We start from the raw sequence: 20610 nt of genomic DNA on the forward strand, positions 1-20610 counted from the left end.
TCCTTGGCCGGGTCACTTAACCAGGGCCTCAGCTGTTCATCTACCCCAGTGCCTCCCGCCTGCTACTTTAATCACAGGATACTATGAGGAGTGATGTAACCGGAAGTGTTCAAAGAGCATCATGCTGAGAGGGAAATCACAGATGCACAGAGCGGGGTGCTTATTATGAGGAGGCATGTGGGCTTAGTCATGACCAACTCTTTGTGACCACGTAGATTGTAGCCCACCAGGGGATTTTTCAGGTGGGAATACTGGAATGGGTTGCCTTTTCCTTCTCCAAGGGATCTTCCTGACCCAGGGATTGAACTTGCATCTCCTGCATTGGCAGGCAAATGTTTTACCACCGTGCCACTTAGGAAGTCTGCCTATAATACACCAGGGCATTTCACCTTGCCAACTACAAACTGGCACTTGCCATCTACCTCTACAAGGATTAAACCATGAGCTGCTGCAGCTGCTGACCTTCAACACCCCCAAAAGGAGCTCAGGGTGGAGAATAGGAATGAGGCCCTCTGTGCTCTGGGAAAAACTGGCACAAATAATCTGTCAAGAATTTTAGAAAGTGCTGTGCCTGCTGAAAAAGACAGATGTCTTTGCTAAAGGCAAGTGGTGTGTGTCTTCAATAGGCATATCAGCAATGTTATTTTCACAGCCTAGAAAATGCAAAAAATAGCATGCTCACAAAGTAACTGCTTACTGATAGGGGCAGGAAATTTATATTTTAGGACTCAACTGAGTTGGACTCAACTCAATTGATGCTTTTGAACTGTGGTGTTGGAGAAGACTCTTGAGAGTCCCTTGGACTGCAAGATCAATCCTAAAGGAAATCAGTCCTGAGTATTCATTGGAAGGACTGATGCTGAAGCTCAAATTCCAATACTTTGGCCATCTGATGCAAAGAACCGACTCGTTTGAAAAGACTCTGATGCTGGGAAAGATTGAAGGCAGGAGGAGAAGGGGACGAGAGAGGATGAGATGGTTGGATGGCATCACCTGACTTGATTGATGGACATGAGTTTGAGCAAGCTCCTGGAGCTGGTGATGACAGGGAAGCCTGGCGTGCTGCAGTCCATGGAGTTGCAGAGTTGGACATGACTGAGTGACTGAACTGAACTGACTGAACAACTGAGTCCTGAAAATCCAGATGAGTAAAAAGGTTGGGTAGACTGCAAACAAAATTCAGTCAAAGAGCACAACACTTAGGCTGTTCGAAAAAGTGTTAGTGATGTGAGATCTTGGAGCTCAGGGTTAGAATCCTTCAGGTCTGTCTTAAGACCCATGACAACATCTGTGCTTGCCTGCAACTCTCTCCTTCAGCTTTGTTTGGGTTTTTCCATAACCATTATGAAAAATCCAAATGGACTTTTTGGCTAACTCAATATTCTCTTCAGTTACTTTGGTTCAAATCAAGGCTATGGAAGAAGTCAGCATCCCTTTGGGAGCTCCGATGTATTTTAAATTATGGCCCCTTCATGATCCCTCTGTGGCTCCTGGCTCCCCCACCAAGTAAGGAGAACTGAGAACTCCGATTGAGGACTGCTACCGAAGCACAATGAGAACGATGGGAACGACACAGAGGGGAAGGGCAGAGATGGGCAGGAACAGAAAACGGAAGGCAAAGCCCCTCTTCTCCATCATGCAGACATCAGGACAAGTCAAAGGAAGATCACCCTAAGAGTTGGCTCAAGGAGAGAAATTTCAGTTACATGGCCCTAGGTCTTTCGTACTATCCAAACATCTTAGTGGTTATGTGGCTTATCATCATGAAGATAACTTTGGAATCCTTGTTGCTGAATACCGTTGGGTTTTGCTGAGCCATATCTCATATCAAAACCAGGAAATTTCCCCCAGATATATATTATATTTTGCTTCTAACACAGAGAAAAGCAAAATAATAATATATATATTTTTCCTAAGCAGGAGAGAAGCAACCTTAAGGTCTCCAGCGTACTTCCTGTTACTTCGTCTAGAGCCCTTAGAAATGACATATTTCTCCCAAGGAGAGATGCTATGCCAGTTCTAAGACATGGCTGGGTGTGAAGTCATGATGCACGCAGGCATGCTGAAAGGTCCAAAGCTGGGGGCTGACTCTTGGAGATGCACCTTATTAGCCTTCCCAGGGCGCTAATAAATCTCCGCTTTGCAGGGTGCTGCCTGGAGAAGCCTGCCTCCTTACCTTTCACATGGGGAAGGAAGTGGTGTCGGAATGGGGAGTTGGGGCGGGAGTCGCTGTGGGCGGAGCTGAGGCTGCTGGTGCACAGGAAGGACCTCTGCACACCAGGAGACAGCAGCTCTGTGCAGCAAGGACCGGGGCAGGGCAGGGTGGAGACAGAAAAGAAGAGCAGAAATTAACACAGGAGCAGGGACGCCGCCATCGCTCCAAGGGAGGGAAAAGGAAAAAAAAAAAACAAAAGAAAGAACATTAATCAGAAGTCTGAAAACGGAGGAAGGAAAAGGGGTTAAGAAGCCGCCTGCGAGGGATTAGGCACAGTGGGGAGAGTCTGCCAACGGGTCCAGGTCAGTCCAGAGTTACTCTCCGAGGATAAATGGCTTTAGTGGGAGGGAACGGCCACCAGGACATTCTGGCAGGATGACACCCACGACCGCTGAGTCGGGACCAGGCATGCCACTTAGACTCAACCATGGCTGTTTTTAAAAAGGCACCTAACAGAATCCTCTGACATGTATGTTTGAAAGTTTCAAGAACCTTGCAAAGAACTATTAGGCTGGCCAAAAAAGTTCATTTGGGTTTTACTGTAAGAGACAAACGCAAATGAACTTTTTGGCCAACCCAATACCAATATGTCAGGGTCAGATTCTCTTTTTTTTTTTTTTCTGTTTAAGTGGTAAACTTCTCCTATTAGAAGTTTAATTTTACTTTGTACTTGTCTGTGTGCACTGGGTGGCAAAGAACTGCCTATGATGCCGAGTGGAGGCACTGATGAGCTGGAAACTCAGTTACGGACTTTTAAGCTAAACCAGACCGAGGGGCGTGCATGACTCTCTGGCATCTAGAACTTACGGACTGGAAACTTCAAGGTGCTCTGTGTTGACCATGACTGTGCTAGCAGAGCCCCCGCCTTGAAAAAATAATCTTAATAACTGGCATTGCACAGGCCCATAACATATCATGGAGGGGGAGAAGAAGTGCTTAGGACCCACAAAATGTTCTGAAGGTTCTTGGCCTCAGAACTATGACGGGAACACAGGAACACTTTCTACTGCCCCATGAGGACATGGCCTTTTTGGGAAACCAAGTCCCTGACTGACCACTCCCTGGCTATCCAGTGGTCTCTGGGACAGTTTCCTGGCAACCCCCTATCATTCTGACAAGGTCACAGCTGTAGCCTCAGTGACCTTAGGGTATACCCACACGTAGCGATGGTGGCATAAAGGATTTCTCATTACCCAGGCAGATAAGGACTTAAATCCAAACCCAGGAACAAAACGGATATAAAAGTGAAAGTGAAGTCGCTTAGTCGTGTCTGACTCTTTGCGACCCCATGGACTGTAGCCTACCAGGCTCCTCCCTCCATGGGATTCTCCAGGCAAGAGTACTGGAGTGGGTTGCCATTTCCTTCTCCAGGGGATCTTCCCAACCCAGGGATCGAACCCGGGGCTCCCGCATTCCAGGCAGACGCTTTAACCTCTGATCCACCAGGGAAGCCCTAGAATGGATATAAATGTATATGACAAATAAAAGGAATTCCTTTCCTGAAAATTTTCCTTTAATGGAATTCAACAAATACTGAGTAAATGTTTAGGAGCCTAGAGAAAACTATATATTATTGAAGGACCCAAGACTAAAAATTTAATCCTCTACAAGCACTAAATTTCTGGCTTTAAAGAGAAGATTGCAGCCTTTTTACATTCGGTTCATTCCTTTGGTTTTATTTTATAAAATAAGTTCCCATATGAAGGGGCTTATGAGCCTGCACAAAAGCAAGAGGCTTAAAATGAAGTCTTTGTAGACATGCGTCATCACCAAGTTTTTTTAAAAAGCCAAGATCTTCCTTGGTGAATGTATTTCTTCTGTGAATTTATTTATCTGTCTTCTGTGATAAGATTATTCTTTTTCTACTCCACATAGGAGACACCCTCTAATATGAAAAAGGGCTACATTTTGCAGAGATAAAGGTCGAATGAAGATCGTTACTCTTAATAGTCTCCATCATAGCTCATCTCTAGTGCTTTTATATTTTCCAAGTCTGATTCAAACTTTGAGGTTGGAAGCCACCTTAAAATTGACCAAATACAGCCCGTGCTTACATATGAGACTTCCTTCTAGTGGGTTCTCAGCCAAGCACCCACAGTAATACCATGTGCCTGGAGAAACATAACAAACCCATCCATAAATGACTAACACTGGATTTTAGATAATGCTGGTAAGCCTAAAAGGCACATCACCATATTTTCTTTTGGAGATCTCCATTTTAAGTCTCAACGTGCTGAGATTATCTTCAAGTCTTAAAAATAAATTCCTTTACTTTTTGCTGTCTGCTGTCAAAATGTAACGATTCAGTAAATCATAATAAATATAATCATAAAATGTGTCTTGTTTTAAGGAAAGAAATAACACAAACTGTACTGGGATAGGAGTTTTTGATTTTTTTTTTTTTTTCTGGGAGAAGGGAAGGTAGATTCTGCAGGCAGTCAGATTTTTAAATACACTACCAGTAGTGGGGAAAACAATCACACAGAAACACAGAGGGTTACCCGGAGTGAATCCTGGGAACAGGTGCCCTTACCGGGTCTGTGAAAATGCTGAGGAGAGCGGGATGTGGTTGGAGTGTAGCTGTGGCGGCTGTACACCGGGGAGTTGATAGAGCCCTGGCTTGTGGACCGGTGGATCATCCGGTCCCGCCCATCTTGGTACCCCTGGAAGAAAGTGTGAGACGGTGGGTGCACAACCCACAGGCAGGCTGTTGTCAGGCTCAAGTGAAGTCAAGCTGCACCCAAGTCCCCCAGGAACTATCGCGTCGGCCCGCTCCTGTATACATTTTAGGGGCACGTCCCTTAAGTAGGTACGCAAACGAACACTCCAGGGGTAACGCCTTTTGTTCAAAACCTGTAGTCCTTGCCTCTACCAAGATTTTAAGATGTTAAAGTGATAAACTCCAGTGTTGACAGAGGTCTGGGAAAAGAGGGAATAATTCCAACGACCATGTTTATATGATGCTTTTCAGTTTTACAAAGTGCACTCACATAGGTTGTATCATTAGACCTGCATCAGAAGGAAGGAAGAACACGTGGTGTTCCCTCCCTTCTCCATAAATGCAGGCTGTTCCAGAAGGTTCCATGCAGCTAAGAGACCTGTGGGCAGGTGTGTAGCTCGTACAGTGGAACCTATTTCAGAAACAGCCTCCTGACTCTAATGTCACCCCTGGATCCAACCACCTACTCATACCATCTATGATGTTGATCTGGGGACATTCTAAGTTGATTTTCCTGGAGAATAAGCTTGTGGCGGCCTTAAATCCAATAATTCTATCTCTAAGAGGCAAATCCTAAAAATACTTCTTTTTAATGATCTTTAAGTGGAAAAATTTCCTCAGATATTTATAATGTCACCATTTATAAAGACAAAGTTTTGTATTATGTGCTCAACAAATGGGGGGTACACTTATGGCATATCAATTTAATGGAATACACTAGCATCACACCATGTCCAAATCTAAAGAATACTGTATGTATAAAGTTCAAAAAAAATCATATACAAAACCATAACATAAAACTGTATAAGAATTAGATGAGTACAGGGAATGTTTTACACTTTAGGAGTTTGCTGTCCTATGAAGTTTTCACTAGCACAATAAAAATAAAAGTTTGAAAAAATGCACAAAAATGATTTAAAATCTCAATTATCATGGATATGTGAAATGCAAGAGCAAGGGGGGAAAAAGCTTTGGTTTGATCCTAGTTGGCTCTAACAATAGATTGAAACAACAACAAAACAAAATTCCTGCAGTAGTGTGCCTCAGTCTTGCAAGTGGTCAATTATAGAAATGACTGCTTCATAACTTCAGTTATAAATGCTCATAGAAATTATTCATAGCACTCAGTATAAACCATCACAATACTACAGAGATTGTACCATCTCAAATTACAGTGATTACCCCAGTCCAGTTTTATATAGACTATCCAGAAAGTTACTTTAAGACAAGACTACTGATTTTATTATTATTATTATTATTATTCGTAGATGGGGGTAGAGCTAACCCCTGAGGAGTTTGCTCACTAGATGCATAAAGAAATGCAGAATAAGAAGAAGCATGCTGGAACAAACAATCCCTTTATTATTATCTGTAACAGCTTACATGAAAGAAAGTGCTGGGGTGGACCTGGGTGCTGGACCATGCTCAGACTTGAATTGGTCTGAGCTTAGGCTGCTAGTTTAAAGCTACCCTCCAAGAGAAAAATTACACAGGAACAATAGGAAGTACTTCTAAGGCTTCTGGTAATCATGTAGGTAAGTCAATGTGGATGAGGGCAAAACCAAGAATTTCTGGGACCAGGGCTATAGTGTGAAGGTGTTGTTTCATTTTGTAAATCAATATCACCAGCTTCCTGAAGAACATTTAATAAAATGGGTTGGGAGTATAAATAATTTGGGAGCTGTGTCTTTGGTGTTGGATGCTACAGAAGGGAAGGGCATGTTTGGGTTGCCACGGGACCCATAGTTTACCATGGAACAATCATTGACCACTCTATGTGATCCAGACACTCAAAAGGTTATTCCCAAGGGAACAGACAGGCTGATGGACTTGATAAAAGCCACTATATGGTCTGTCTACCCTGAGAAGGGAGGTAAGACTATTGATTTTAGACTAAGAGGGCTGGTCTTCCATGAAGATGGCTCTGCTGATAGAAACACCACGGCCACGGTTGGCCATTTCAGATAATCTAGTAGGTTGGGAATCAGATCAATTAATTATGGTTGATGAGAAAGAGCCCAACATAGGGACAGATGGCTCTACTCCCTGCAAACACTTTCCTACTATTCAGAGGTGCAATGTACAACTGGCTTAATTTCCTTGTCTCCATTTAAAAAGAAATGTGCTTCTGTGTCTTAGAGTCATATCTTACACTAAGGACTCCTACATTCATCATAATCTCATGCAGTTTTTCTGTTCGTTTAATGTCCTTTTGCAAAAATGTGAGTCTAGGAAAGGTCCAAGTAATTCTGCAATTCCACCCACTTAAATTTTCAAAAATGGCACTTACTTCCGCTGATGGAGTAGGAGAGAGAGTCCTTGGAGACTGGAAGAATAAAAGAGAAAGTCACATGTTAACTCGCTTTAATTAGAGTTCCTTATCAGAATCATCTGGAAACGTTATTCAAACCACACATGTCAGCACTCTTGCCTGTCCTCCATCTTCTGACTCAGAAGATGAGAGTGGGGCTCAGACAGGTACACAATGACAAAGCCCTTGGGGGATTGGGGCGCACGTGTCTGCCTGATAACCATGGGTTTTGACAAATATGCTATAATGCTTCTAGGTAATTAAGTTAGAGAAATTGGAACTATTTCCTCTCTATATTCATGGTTTACCACCATGAGTTACAGTGTCTACTGAAACAGAATTTGGTAAGCACAGTTGCTGACTAAGTTATAACCACAGTAAGTAATCACGTAATATGTTATGGTGACCGCCTCGGTGGCATCTTCCCCAGGAGACCTTGTCGACCTCATCACCATTCACCTTCTGGCTTCCATCTTTCTAGGATTCCTCGAGGCAGCCAGCAGGCAAAGCACTCTCTCACCTCAGGGCCTTTGCACTTGCTGTGTCCTCTGCCAGCAGTGCTCTCCACTCAGACACCTGCAGGGCTCACTCCCCGTCTTCAGTGAGGCCTCTGCTCAAATGCATTACCACCCAGTACCTTCTGTGATCCTCCCACTTAAAGCAGCAACCCAGCACCCCCCAACCCCCGTGTACTTTCTCCCTACTCTGCTTCATTTTCCGTCAAAGCAATATCACCCTGTAATATTATGTTCTGTATCTGTCTGTCTATTATATGTCTCCCATTTTCCACTGCAAGCTCCATGAGGGCAAGAAATCCAGTGTTCCCAGTGACTGGAGCAGCTCCTGGCACATATTAGGTACCCAATGAATATTTCCTAAATGAATGAATGAAATGTTCACAATTAAAAATGCAAAAAAGCTTTCAAATAGAAATGAAATGCAAATAAAGTGTTCTGAAGAACACAGCCAGTGGCGGATTTCTGTTTCAGAATTTGCCCTTGTTTCCCAAGTGTACAAGAAGTTGCTGGCTGTCTGTACTCCAGACTTCCTCAAGCCCTGTGGTCTGGTCTGATCTGCTTTCTGGAGGAACAGATGGCTACACAGAACTTCAAGCTTACTTCTCCAGTGTTTCTAAAACAGCAGTATATGGATTCTATGGAAGTGCTAATGATTGAAAGGATAACGAAACAGCTTGCAAACTTGTCTAAGCTGCAAGCTTCATGGGTTGGAGACGAATTCATGAACACATCTGATTTCTGATGTGAAGGCATCCACCTAGTCCAGACTCTATGCTCAGAGAAACCAGTAGGCCATCATTCTAGGTTATTGTTGAGTACTTATTATGTGCCAGAATCTAAATATCTCACTTAATCCTTACAGAAAACCTCTACAGTAGGTGTCCCTATTATCTTGAGTCTACAGATAAGGAGATGGAAATATGCAATTTTCCCAAAGTCATATGGAGAGTAAATATCAGAGTCTGGTTCCAAACACAGAAATGTTCACTTCAAAGCTCAAACATCTGGGCCCATAACACCATAAAGCAACTCGCCTCTCCTTGCTTGTATGGCTTGAACATTAGGCAATTCTCATTCATTTCCTGTAGGACCAGCTTCTATGCACTCTGTTCAGGAACCTTCCTTTGCCCCTTATCCTCTGTGAAACTCTGCCCCGCAAAGGCAACTGAACCTCCCAAGGCAATCGATCAACCTGCACGTCAAAGGCTGCAGATGCAGTTACAGCAATGTGACCACTAGGTGGCACTACATGAAAACAGACACCACTTTCCACCCTAGGGATCATTTCACCCAGGAGCTATGCTCTGGAATACAAACCCAGACTAGAAAAATAAAAAAAGTTAAAGATATATATATATATATATATGTAAATATATACACACATATATACATAGATTCTGTCAATATCTGCTTTACAGACAAAGAAGTTAGGATTATAAAGGGTGTCTCACGGTCAAAGTCACATAACGAATGAGTGGAGTCCCTGGGTTAAGCCCAGGTTACTTGATTCCAGAAGCCCATCTCATACCACTGTGCCGCGACCCTATGCATTCTTTTCTTGCCTATACTAATTATCTTACGATGCTGGAAGACACAGTTGTCAAAATTTAGGGGCTGTGCTCTCTCTCCTCATGAGACCCATGAATATATTTCAGCTCGCCCCAAGGCTCCCCCCTCACCCCAGAGGACCCTTCCCCACAAACCCTCTGCTCACAGACTCTGCCCAGTTTCGGCTCCCTTCCCAGCAAGTCAGCTCCTCTTCCCTCCAGCTTGGTCCTGATACTCACTCCTCCTGCCCTGTTGTTTGCTATGGTTGGTCTGCTTCCCACTTCCCCACACCTCCCACGGGGAGGGGATGGTGCAATAGGCTTCTGACTACCTCAAAGCACCTGCTACAGAAGCCTGCAAACACTGAGCAATGGGAAGGACTCTCTGACTCATCTTGATTCCAATCAGTAGTTTTTATACAGGTGGCAAAAGAGAAAGAAGTTGTGCCATTCACAACTTCTGGGAATTTATTACCTCTCCCAGGCTCTGCCTCTCCTGTTTGTCATCATAGCCCGAAGAGTAGAAAGGCTCATAGGTAATAAGATCTGGACGTTCAATGTCATAAATTGCCTTGACCTTGGGAATGGCTGCTAAATCCTTGTAATCCAGGATTTCATTGTCCACTTTTGCCTGCCAAAGTTAAACAGAAAGAAAAATCATTCTGCCATCTTATGTTTCAGGAACTGTGGTTAGTGCGTCTCACGTCTTATTTAAAGAGTTAAAATCTTAAAAATAAACAAATCCCAAAATACTTTGCTCAGCATAGTCACTGTTTATAAAGTTGCCTGTTTAAGATTCACAGATATGGAGAACAGAACTGTGACTGCCTAGAGGGAGGGAGATTGGGGTGGGAAGAATTAGGAGTTTGAGACTAACAGATGCAAAATTTCTTATGCAGAATGGATAAACAAGAAGTTCTTACTGTACAGTATAGGAAACTATATTCAATATCCTGTGAAATAATGGCAAAGAATATGAAAAGTAATATGTGTATATATGTATAACTAAATTATTTTACTATACAGTAGAAATAGATACAACATTGTACATCAACTATATGTTAATAAAATAAATTTAAAAAATAAAGTTGCCCATTTATACCAGATATTCATGTTTTCAAAAAAAGTCACCAAAAGCTTGGGAAAAAGTCTAAGTAGAATTCATCAAGTAGAGAAGAATGCAAACCTTCAGGATTTCCTAAATTTATGACAGAGAAGGGAAAGCTCAAACAGATGGTCAAAAAATCCTCCCAGATGGCTAAAAACAAGAACTGCATATTTAATAAACTAAATATTTAAAGACCTTTGTGGCAGAATTTAAGGACACTCAGTACTAGAATTATAAAACATATAATTAATCTCCAAATATCTATATGCAAGTTAGGTGCAATAATTTTTCAAGTCCTGTATCACATTACTGTATTTTATAGGGTTATCTACTCAATCACTCTCTACTGATGGTTATATCCACAGAAACATTCAATCGTCTGGAGGAAAATGGGATTGAGATGGCTGATTTACAAGAATGAAAATTGGATCTCATAAAAGAAATAGAAAGCATTTTGAATTATTCCCTTTCAGATTATCCAGTCCACACTTACCATCTGCTACCTTACCTGGCCTGGAAGTATCTCTTCCAGAAGCGGATACTTACATAGATAGTATGACCCGGGGAGCCAGGGATGCTGGAGCCTGGTCGAGAGTAAATGCTTTCGGAGGAAGTCCTGGTAGGCTGTAAAAGAAAGAGTGACAGGTAAGATTTCAGACTGTGGCTTCCTAATCACGACTGGCTGAAGTCCCTACACTTGCCTAAAGACTTAAGCTGACTAAAAAGAGAAAGACTTGTAACTTTTCTGAATAAGGGAAAATATAACCGAGGAAGAAAGGTCAGTAAGAAAGAACTGTGCCATCAGCCTTGAAAGTGCACTTGGGGGCTTCTTTTTTCTCCTTGTCCCCGACAACACCATCGAGCACATTCCATCTCCACGGCCACCATCCTAGCACCATGCAGTCACCACCCGTGCTCGCCTGGACTCCTGCCACGGCCTCACCTTCATATCCACTAGGCTCCACAGAGATCTGTGAAGAATACAGTCTGAACGGTCACGACCCTTCTTTTGGTGTCAGCATCGGCAAAGAATGGAGTCACCGCTCCCAGGGCCTGGGGATCTCGGCCCGGCCGGCCTTTCCTGTATCTCTCACTGCCCACCGTCACTCACAGGACAGGAACGTGTCACTGCCTCAGGATTCTTATCCTTGCTGCTTCCTCGACCTGAGAAGCGTGCCCTTATCCCCCGTCTCGCTTGTGCTTTTCTTCCCTCCTTCAGTCTTGGCCTAAATATCACCTCCTCAAAGAAGCCTTGCTTGTTCTCTTCCTCCGGAGTTGGTGATCTTGCTATTTTCTCTCATGGCATTAATCCTGTTTTCTCCTTCATGAATAAAATGAATAATGCCGTACTTGTTGGTTTCATCATCATCTCGCTCTCGCTCATTACCTTGAGTTACGACCTCTGCCCTCAGAGGGCTTCTTTTCTTACCACTGTACGTGCCCACCGTTTTGCACAGGTACAGAGTAGGCATAAATATTTGTTGGGGGAATCAGAATTTATTATTTGCAAACAACTACTCAGTTTGTGGATACTTGACTCGTTAATTACATGATTTGAGCTTAACCACATGGAAGGTCACTGAGTTAAGGTCTGTGGTTGGCCACCAGGGAAAGTATAAAGTGGACTTTGTAACACAGACTTAGAGAACCCTGAGAGGGAGGGATGGTGACAGAAAGAGGGGAAAATGCATGAACTGGGATTAATGGCCCCCCACCCCTGCTTGGTATGTTCTGGAAAGCTCTGCAAAGACACCAAAGGCCTGGTCTTGGAAGGCTTCTCCCTTCCATGCAGCTATTTCTTGGAGAGGATGATTTATAAATCTGTTAGGAATACTGTTTCTGCTGATATTTTGGTATCCTGATGTGAATATAACTGAGTCCCTACAACCCCCTCTAAAAGTGAGGATATTATATCACTATGGACCTCACATCTGAAATAAGGAAAGCAAGCCCGCCTGGTCACCTTGAGGCAGGCAGTGCTTGGACCTGCTTTGACAGTAAGAATCCACTGGAGGGGTGGGATCAGTCATTCTCACCAGGGTCCCTGACATCTCTGAGACAGAAGGGTGGCAGGGGGTGGAGAAAGTGGGCAGGGCACAGTGGAGGTGAGCCAGGCTCGATCCTTCTGGCCTTCCCTCCTTGTACAAGCACTTTCCTCCTCGAGTGACAATTTTCCAATCACAGGAGTATCTCAAGATGATAGAATGCCCACATCTGAATATGTTACAAAAGAAAGGATTCACGTAATAACAGGACTCCCAAAAACCAACTCCTGGATCAATCTGCCAATCAAAGCATACAAGGGACACCACCAAAGTGCAGCCTTCCTATAAAAAGAGATGCAACTGCTTCAGAGAGCTGAGCCAGTAACCCTCTCTGTGGGATAACTGGGCTTCCCGGTGGCTCAGTGGTAAAGAAACTGCCTGCAATGCAAAGGACTCAGGTTCAGTTCCTGGGTTGGGAAGATCCCCTGGAGAAGAAAATGACAACCCACTCCAGTATTTTTGCCTGGAGAATTCCATGGATAGAGAAGGCAATTATTCACTACAGGCAGTCCTTCAGCTTCAAGTTGCCAGGATCAAACATTTGCCAAACTCAATATAGTAATGAAGCCTCTTAGGCAACAACATGAGGTTAGGAGTACTGAACATTTCTTCCCCACTTACTCTGTGGCAGGCCCTGTGCTGAGCACTCCCCAGGTATGCTCTCATTTAATCTTCTCAATAACCCCAGGAAGGAGATTCTGCTAACATCTGCTAACATTCTGCTAACATTTATGCCTTTTTCTAAATGACAGGAAAGTCGCACAGGTGGGCAAGGGTCAGGATTTGAAACTAGACACTTTAAAGTCAGAGCTTGAGCTCTTAATCCCCGCACTAAATTTTCTGCCCACATTGGAGGGCAAGTGTAGCCATTTACTTTTCATCACCATGACTTTGGGACAAATGAGGTGAAAGTAAAAGAAAAATATGGAGATGAACTAGCAGGAGAGAGTGCATGCTAACTGAAAATGTTTTGACTGCCACTTAGAAGCTTCTAAGAAGCCTGTAATAGTTCGCTGTTGGGCTGGGGTGGGAGAGGGTGTTTCCCCAGGAGAGTCAGATGTTTGGGGTTGCTGGTGTTGCTATGACAACGGCTTGTTTTCATTAACAAGCCATGAGGACGCTGTGTGAATAGCCAAAGTGCTCGCTGAGCTTTGGGGTCTCTCCCACATTCCTTGTCCTTATTTCTGCCAAAATGTGGGTCAGGTACCCTTTGTGTGTTTCCTGTAACAACGGACCTGGGGGTGGCTCTGAAGTGTTTCATTTTCTGATGTACTGTGCACACTGATAGGAATGCAGCTGGGGAAGAAGGCGGACAGGGATCAGGAAAGGGCCCTGAGTGCTCCCTTCCAGAGATGGAGAAATACCCAGCTGAACCAGCCTGTCCCCAGCTCATTCTCTCTCTCTCTTCATTCTTCACAGGACTGAGCATCCTGTGAGTGACACAGGCTTTCTCTGAAGCATTTATCTTACTTATTTACTGTTTTAACATTGTTGGGCTAAAGGTATTAACATCCAAAAATTCTTCTCAAGTTCCACTGTTTTCAGATTGGAGTCACCTCCAATTTGCATTCAACTGCCCTGGCTTCTCTGACTGCAAAATAAAGACTTGAGAGTTTCATAGTCAGTTTTTGAAGTCAAGCCAACGTTCAACAAATCCACCGCTGCTCTGGCTCTTTTTTGAGATCACTGTGCCCAGTGTATCTTCAGACCACTTAGTGTAGTTCAGAAACAGGTACAACGTGCTGGACGTTCAGAACTTGCCGTCTTTCACTGCCTTTGCCACCGTTTGTTTTAGCTTCATTCTGACCTCCTAACCTTACTGTCAATTTTACGTCCACAGAATCTTACTTATGGGTTGAGTTACGTACCCTTGCTTGCCTATTTTCTTATAGTGGTCCTAATTTGTTTTCCTGTTTAAAATGAAATAATGGGATAAAATACAGCTCTGTATAGCATAATCTAGGTGGTTAAAAGGCTGGCTTTGGAGTCTAATACCTTGACGCATATATTGGCTCTATTGGTTGTGTGACGTTACACGAGTCTGTTTCTCCCTTTCCTTCCCTTTCTTACTCTTTCATTGTTTTCCCTTTAACTTCCTTATGCTTCAATTTATCTACGTATAGAATGGAGGAAAGGGTACATACAACACCTCTTTCCTAGTGATAAATGAAACAATACATACAAAGCTTCAAGCACCTTGCCCCGCACATGACGAAGACCCAGCATTTTCTGGACAGCTGACGTGAGACTGGAGTTCTTTGCCAGCATCTCAAATTATGAAAGGCAGGACTCACTCTGTTCTGCGCCTCATGACTGCACGGTCATTTTGGATGTGAGCTCCACTGACCAGATTTCCCTCGAGTTCTCACCCTTGGAGACCTTCCCATCAGAACTCAGGTAAGTTAACTGTCTCAGTGGATGGGGCAGCGGTCCCACCCAGAGCTGACAAATGTCCTTCCTTTTCTTAAGAACTCCATGGAATGAATCTGTACCCTCCCAAGATAATGACTTCTCCAGCTGGCGTCTAGGCCCTAGTTACTATCACCCTTCCATGATGGATAGCAGATAGCTTGCTCAAGCCTGTCTGATCTGCCAGGATAACTCCTGGTCTGCTCCCTCGTGAACTGTGCTCCAAGTTAAATGGTACACAGGGATGGTCCACTTACGCCACAGTTCCTAATGGCTCCCCATGCTGGTGTATTTGCTTAACCAGAAGAGGTTAGCGGTCTCTCTCTTATGAAGACAAAAAAAAAGTTACTCCTAAAAGTGGGACTATTATTTTTGAGTTTGAATCTTAAATATTTAGAATTTTACATTTCAATTCTAAATATCTAGACTTCCAAACAGGTTGTATTTTATTTTCTCTGTGTTTTAAAGTGTTAATTTAAAAAGAGCCAATTCCTAATATTACATCATATGACAAAAGAAACCCAAATGGTTTAAGACCTGAATGCAAATGTAATTTGAGAATAATTTAAAACAAGAAGGAAAAGAAACATGCTGAATTTTAAATGAGCGTCTTGTTTATCACTGAAGTTCTCCTTTTCTTCTAGCTGTGTTTCCCTCCTAATTAATACACAACTTGCTAATTGTTTGATGGCCTTCAACATCAAAAGGCATAGAGCTGTCTTCTGACATGACAGCTCATATCCACACACTCAAAATTAAGGCTCATCTTAACCTCAAAAGCAACAGCTTACTGACATGTTTTCCCTCTTTCAAATCCCACTGACAGTTTCTTCTTTATCATTAATTTAATTCTAGTGTCTCCTCTTCAGGTGGTAACAAAGTTACAGATAATCCATATTTCTACAGATGATCTTTATGTGCAATTATTTCATCTAAATTACTGTTTCATCCCATTCAGATAACCAAGTTCACAACAGTGATTCACTGAATTAAATCAAGAACCCAAATGAGTCAACAGGCTTTGTCTCTGGAATTCTCTATGAGAGCTATGATAGACACAATTACCCTGTTGCCTATATTATAAATGAAGATAATTCCTAATATTTATCCCCAAAGGTCTTCCCACTTCTGTTCTACAGAGGGAAAAAAACCAAACCTATAGACCTGTGATGAAGTTGTTAAAGCAGATGCAATCTACTTATTCTCACTTTTTCCTTCATGCCTTACAGAAAAAAAAAACAACTTGAAAGCACAGTTGGAAAAATTCAGTTTTTTCTTTTGATGCCATCTTTGGGGGGAGGAGAAGGTAGAGGAAAGCATGGGAAAAGCAAGGTAGATATAAGAAGGATTATAAACAGTCTGTGATCTTTCAAAGGACTTTGCCAACAAGATTAACCTTTAATCCTCATTTTGGCAACAAGTGAAGAGGATCCTTCAGTAAGAACCTTCTAGTTGTATGTGGTTTATGCAAGAAAAACTCTTTCATAAAGAAAGTGTCTAAATTTACATTTATTTCTCCAGCACACCTTCACATACCTACTTTCAGTTTCAAAAAAGCTTTTTATTTTCCCTTGAAGGAAAGAAAGAAATCAATAAAGAGAGGTCTCACCAGACTAGTAGTTCATTTCAACAAGAAAGAGAAAAAATGACATTTGACTGCTAATAGTAGATGCTTGAAAAATGCACATCTTTTTTGTTTTCTGTACAAAACTTTAAAAAAACTCTCTAACTACATTTCACTTGCTATTTCCCTTACCCCTTGACTTTGCCCACCTGCTCTACACTTCAGAAGGCACAATCACAGGATGAAATTACACTGGAGAAATTCCCCAGCCCTCATCCATCTTTAAATGTTTACCATTAAAAACACTTACCGGAGCTTTGCCTGGAAATTAACCAGAGAAATGACATTTTCACTTATTTCCAACTGTGGGCTGCCCCACACACCTGGTCCCTTCTTAGAAGCCGAGAGCTGGAGAGCCCTCTTCCCCCAGACCTCCCCTCACCCTGCAGGAGCTGGGGAGTAACAGCTACGTTCATCTAGCCTGCATTCGTCCTAAGCCATGCTCTAAGAAGGGAGAGAACTACAGGCAACTGGATCCCAGGTCAGAGAGGTCGTATGAGTGCCTACGGGACCGCTACTCATATAAGGTAGTTGACACCTTATACGAAGTGCTGCTAAGGCTGACAGTACCTGCCTTGGGTTTTTGCCGAAGTTCACCAGACAAGGAGGTGATAATAGCTGCAGAGGAAGGAATACTTTAAAAAATCTTAACACATATTAAATATTCACTGCTAAGTCAAAAGAGGAAATCCTTTCAGTTTTTTTGTTTTTGCTTTTATTTTTGGTTTAGTTTTGGCTGCACCACCAGCTTGCAGGATCTTAGTTCCCTGCTGGGATCGAACCCGTGCCCTGAGTAGTGAAGGCACAGTATCTTCTCCAGAACCAAGTGTGCGACCACCATTAGTCTTTACTATGGCCAAGAGTCCTCACTGTGCAGGATAAATCTTAACACCTATACATTCTGATGAATTGTAAAGACACACCAAAAAGAATAAAATATCTGAACAGAAAGCTGGGAATAAAGTGGTATGTCTGGTGGCAACGTTAATAATACAGTAACCAATAGCATAATTTCCTTATTCTAGATATACTTACAGCCTCTAATTAGCTCCTTTGCAGAAACAGACACACAGTATTTGTTTGGTATATTATGGGTCCACAAGTGCATACGTTATAATACAGTGAGTGTTAGTTTCAGAAGAGGAAAAAAAACTCATGCCCATTTTGGATGGCAGCCATTCATGCTTTAGCCTCCAAAGGCACAGCTCAATAGCCCCTTTTTAGAACAAAAGCAAGTGATCCACTCCAGATTACTACAAACTTGGTCCTGGAAATATTGTGTGGTTTGTTTATAATGAATTACCGACCTTTCCCTGTAAACAAAATTTGCTTTTCTTATAAAACTCTTCCAAGTAAGCGAAACCAGAATATATTTTTCTTAGGTCATTCTATTGGGCTAGCCAAAAAGTTTGTTTGGGTTTTTTCCCATAATATCTTGCAGAAAAACTGGAATGAACTTTTTGGCCAGATTAATAATTTTTTTCCTCACCATTTTCTTTTACCTGTAATTCAGCAAGAGGAAATAAGAGGAGATTTCAAAAAATAAAAAATAAAATGACCTTCCTCCACAATAAAACCAGGCTTATTTCCAGGGCATGAAGTGCTGAAAGTCCCTGCAAGGGGTACAGTTTATTTAACACTAAAGGTGCTTGATATTATCTGGTGAAATGAACTGCTGTGTAGTCAATAGTATTTAAAAGATCAAAATATCTGTGTGGCTTGAGAATTGCTTTGGCATTTTCAGGCTTGTCAAGGGTTTTGATAAGCCACGATGGCCAATGGGTGAAGCAAGAGCTTGTCAAATGGCCCATTTTCTCAGCCAGGTCCCAAGTGATTTATACCTTTCTGTGACAGGGTTACAGTTAACTTTACTGATATTTAAGGTTCGATAATGGGAATTAGATATCCATGCTTAACAACAGGGTAGGAAGAGAGAAGGTTTTCCAAAATAGACCTCTTTCTCTCTTTTCTTCTTTTTTCTCTCTCTTCTCCAGCCAACCACTTCTCAAGATACCACACATCTCTTAAATTTAAGGGTCTGGAGAAGACCAAAAAATTTCACAGTTGATGGTATTTTTCTTAAAGTCATGAAAGTGAATCACTTGGCAATAGCCTTAGGCTAATAAAATAAAACACTATTTGAGTTATAAAGCATACTTTCAGGGGAAAAACCAAAAGCTAGTGAAAAAGCAATTTCTTGCCAAGTAGGTACTAATTCTAAGAACTCACTTGCAATGGGAATAATTTCTGGCTGTTCCTCTGGATTCATGACACTGTATGTTAACTGTATGTGAAACTCTGCTATTGGAGCCAAAGGTTTAAGATAGATGAAGATTATATAACAAATATAAGTTGAATGTAACCCAGCTTCATGGGCCAATCACTCAGGGCCTGGAATCTACATTTAAGTGTTGCTCCTTTTGACCTGCAACACCTTTCAGGGTTTGATGTCTAAAAGGTTTCTTTCCCCTCTGAAACTCTGGACTTCTAACTATCTTTCAAATCATTTAAAGAAAGCAGGTACAGCTTTAATGAAAAGAGCCAAGCCCACACTCTCCTGGGCCATCGTGCAGTTCTGGCAGACGCAGAGAACAGGCACAGGCGTCGAGCCCAGACTAAAGAGCTATGTCGCAACCCTGAGTGTCAACAGAGCTACACGATGGGTTTCATCTGGACAGAGCTGGGGCCGTGGAAAGCCACTTGTAACTTAAGGGGCCAAAGTTTCAACTGATGCTAAGAAACCCCGAAAGAAGGTCAAGCGTGTGCAGGGATCACAGTCTCCTTCCTGCCTCGCTGCTCATCTGGAGAGCTGACTGAAGACTCTCCCAGGTTCCAGAGGATGCTCTGGAAAACTGGTGCCGCTCTTACACCCTGTCTCTTCCTTGGGCACCATCAGACTTGGCCAGTATTTTATGCTCTCCTCTTTGTGTCTTCCCAGGTCTCTCTCTCACTCTCCCCTTGTAGGACAGTGGAAAGAACAGGAATTACTGGCTCAGAGAGACCCGAGCTCCAATCTTAGCTCTTCCACTTACCACTGGGAGAACTCTGGGGAAGTTAGTTCACTGTGAGGGTCTCAGTCTTTCCATCTGTAAGATGGAAAGGACTGGCAGGGATTCTTAAGGAGAGCCATTGAGAGCATAGGTCAGTTTCTTGCCTCTGCAAAGCTGTAGCTAGTCTTATTTGTTCTTTTCCACTTTGCCACTCCTTCCTCGAGCCAAACTTCTCCTTCCCCAAGTACTGTATTTCCCCAGCTCCACGCTTCTGTTGCTCTTTTCGTCAGGACCACCCCTTTCTCACCATCTCTATGTGTTTAAATCCCATCCAGCCTCCAAAACTCAACTCAAAGACCACTTCTCCTAGGAAGCACCCCTTGAGCCCCTTTCCCTCACCTGATCTGCCTTGATCTTTAAGATCCATATGCTGTGATATGTTTCAATATCTTTTAATAATCATGTACCTGTCTTTTCTTCCTTACTGTATCTGGGTACTTGGCAAATATTTGTTCAGCGAACAAATGTGTGAGTACAGGACCGAAACAGTGGTTTCCAACGTGCTCGCTGTCCTGAAGACAATGCTTTAGCCACCACTCTAAATGAAAACATTGTCTAGAGCAGGAAACAGCCGGAATCAGAATGTGAGATGCACTCCGTGGGGTGAGAAAAAGCATCTGCCTCTATGGGAGCCCAGAAGTTATGTGGGGAAAGCAGCAAGGGGAGGGAAAGCGACAGAAGCCTGGGGCCCCCAGCACAGCGGGCCCCGAGCCTCAGCTCAGACGCGGTGCCAACCTGCAGACACGGGGACCGTCCTGTGCGTCGAATCAGACTTTTGGGATAAAAGAAATCAGACGGAGATCGACGGACGTTTGGTGGCTGTCGTGAAACATGAAAAAGGGAAGAATGAAGAAAGAAAGAGCCTCGATTCAAAAACACTATCAGCAAAAATCCTTCAGGAAAACTAATCTGATAAGTGATAAGTGACGTCAGGCTTTCCCTGGTGGCTCAGTGGTACAGAACGCCCCTGCCAATGCAGGAGACTGGGTCAGGAAGGTCCCCTGGGAAGAGGAAATGGCACCCCACTCCAGTATTCTTGCCTGGAAAATCCCATGGACAGAGGA

General features: G+C 43.0%; 1 protein-coding gene across 30 annotated transcripts in view; it reads right to left on the bottom strand.

The window, feature by feature from the left end:
* ABLIM1 (actin binding LIM protein 1) overlaps window positions 1-20610 on the bottom strand; it is a 335325-nt gene that overhangs the window by 27789 nt on the left and 286926 nt on the right. For 13 of the 30 annotated variants that reach the window (XM_040255075.1, XM_040255076.1, XM_040255067.1 and 10 more), the window contains 4 exons: window positions 10965-11042; window positions 9786-9941; window positions 7225-7260; window positions 4749-4878 (listed from right to left, as the gene is read on the bottom strand). In XM_040255075.1, coding sequence (XP_040111009.1) covers window positions 4749-4878; window positions 7225-7260; window positions 9786-9941; window positions 10965-11042 — 400 coding nt within the window. Of the gene's footprint in view, window positions 1-2176; window positions 2294-4748; window positions 4879-7224; window positions 7261-9785; window positions 9942-10964; window positions 11043-20281; window positions 20366-20610 lie in introns of all 30 variants that reach the window. The other 17 variants (XM_040255045.1, XM_040255048.1, XM_040255046.1 and 14 more) reach the window with 3 other exon arrangements.

Source organism: Oryx dammah, unplaced genomic scaffold (genome assembly GCF_014754425.2).
Source record: "Oryx dammah isolate SB20612 unplaced genomic scaffold, SCBI_Odam_1.1 HiC_scaffold_14, whole genome shotgun sequence".
Lineage (NCBI taxonomy): Eukaryota > Metazoa > Chordata > Mammalia > Artiodactyla > Bovidae > Oryx > Oryx dammah.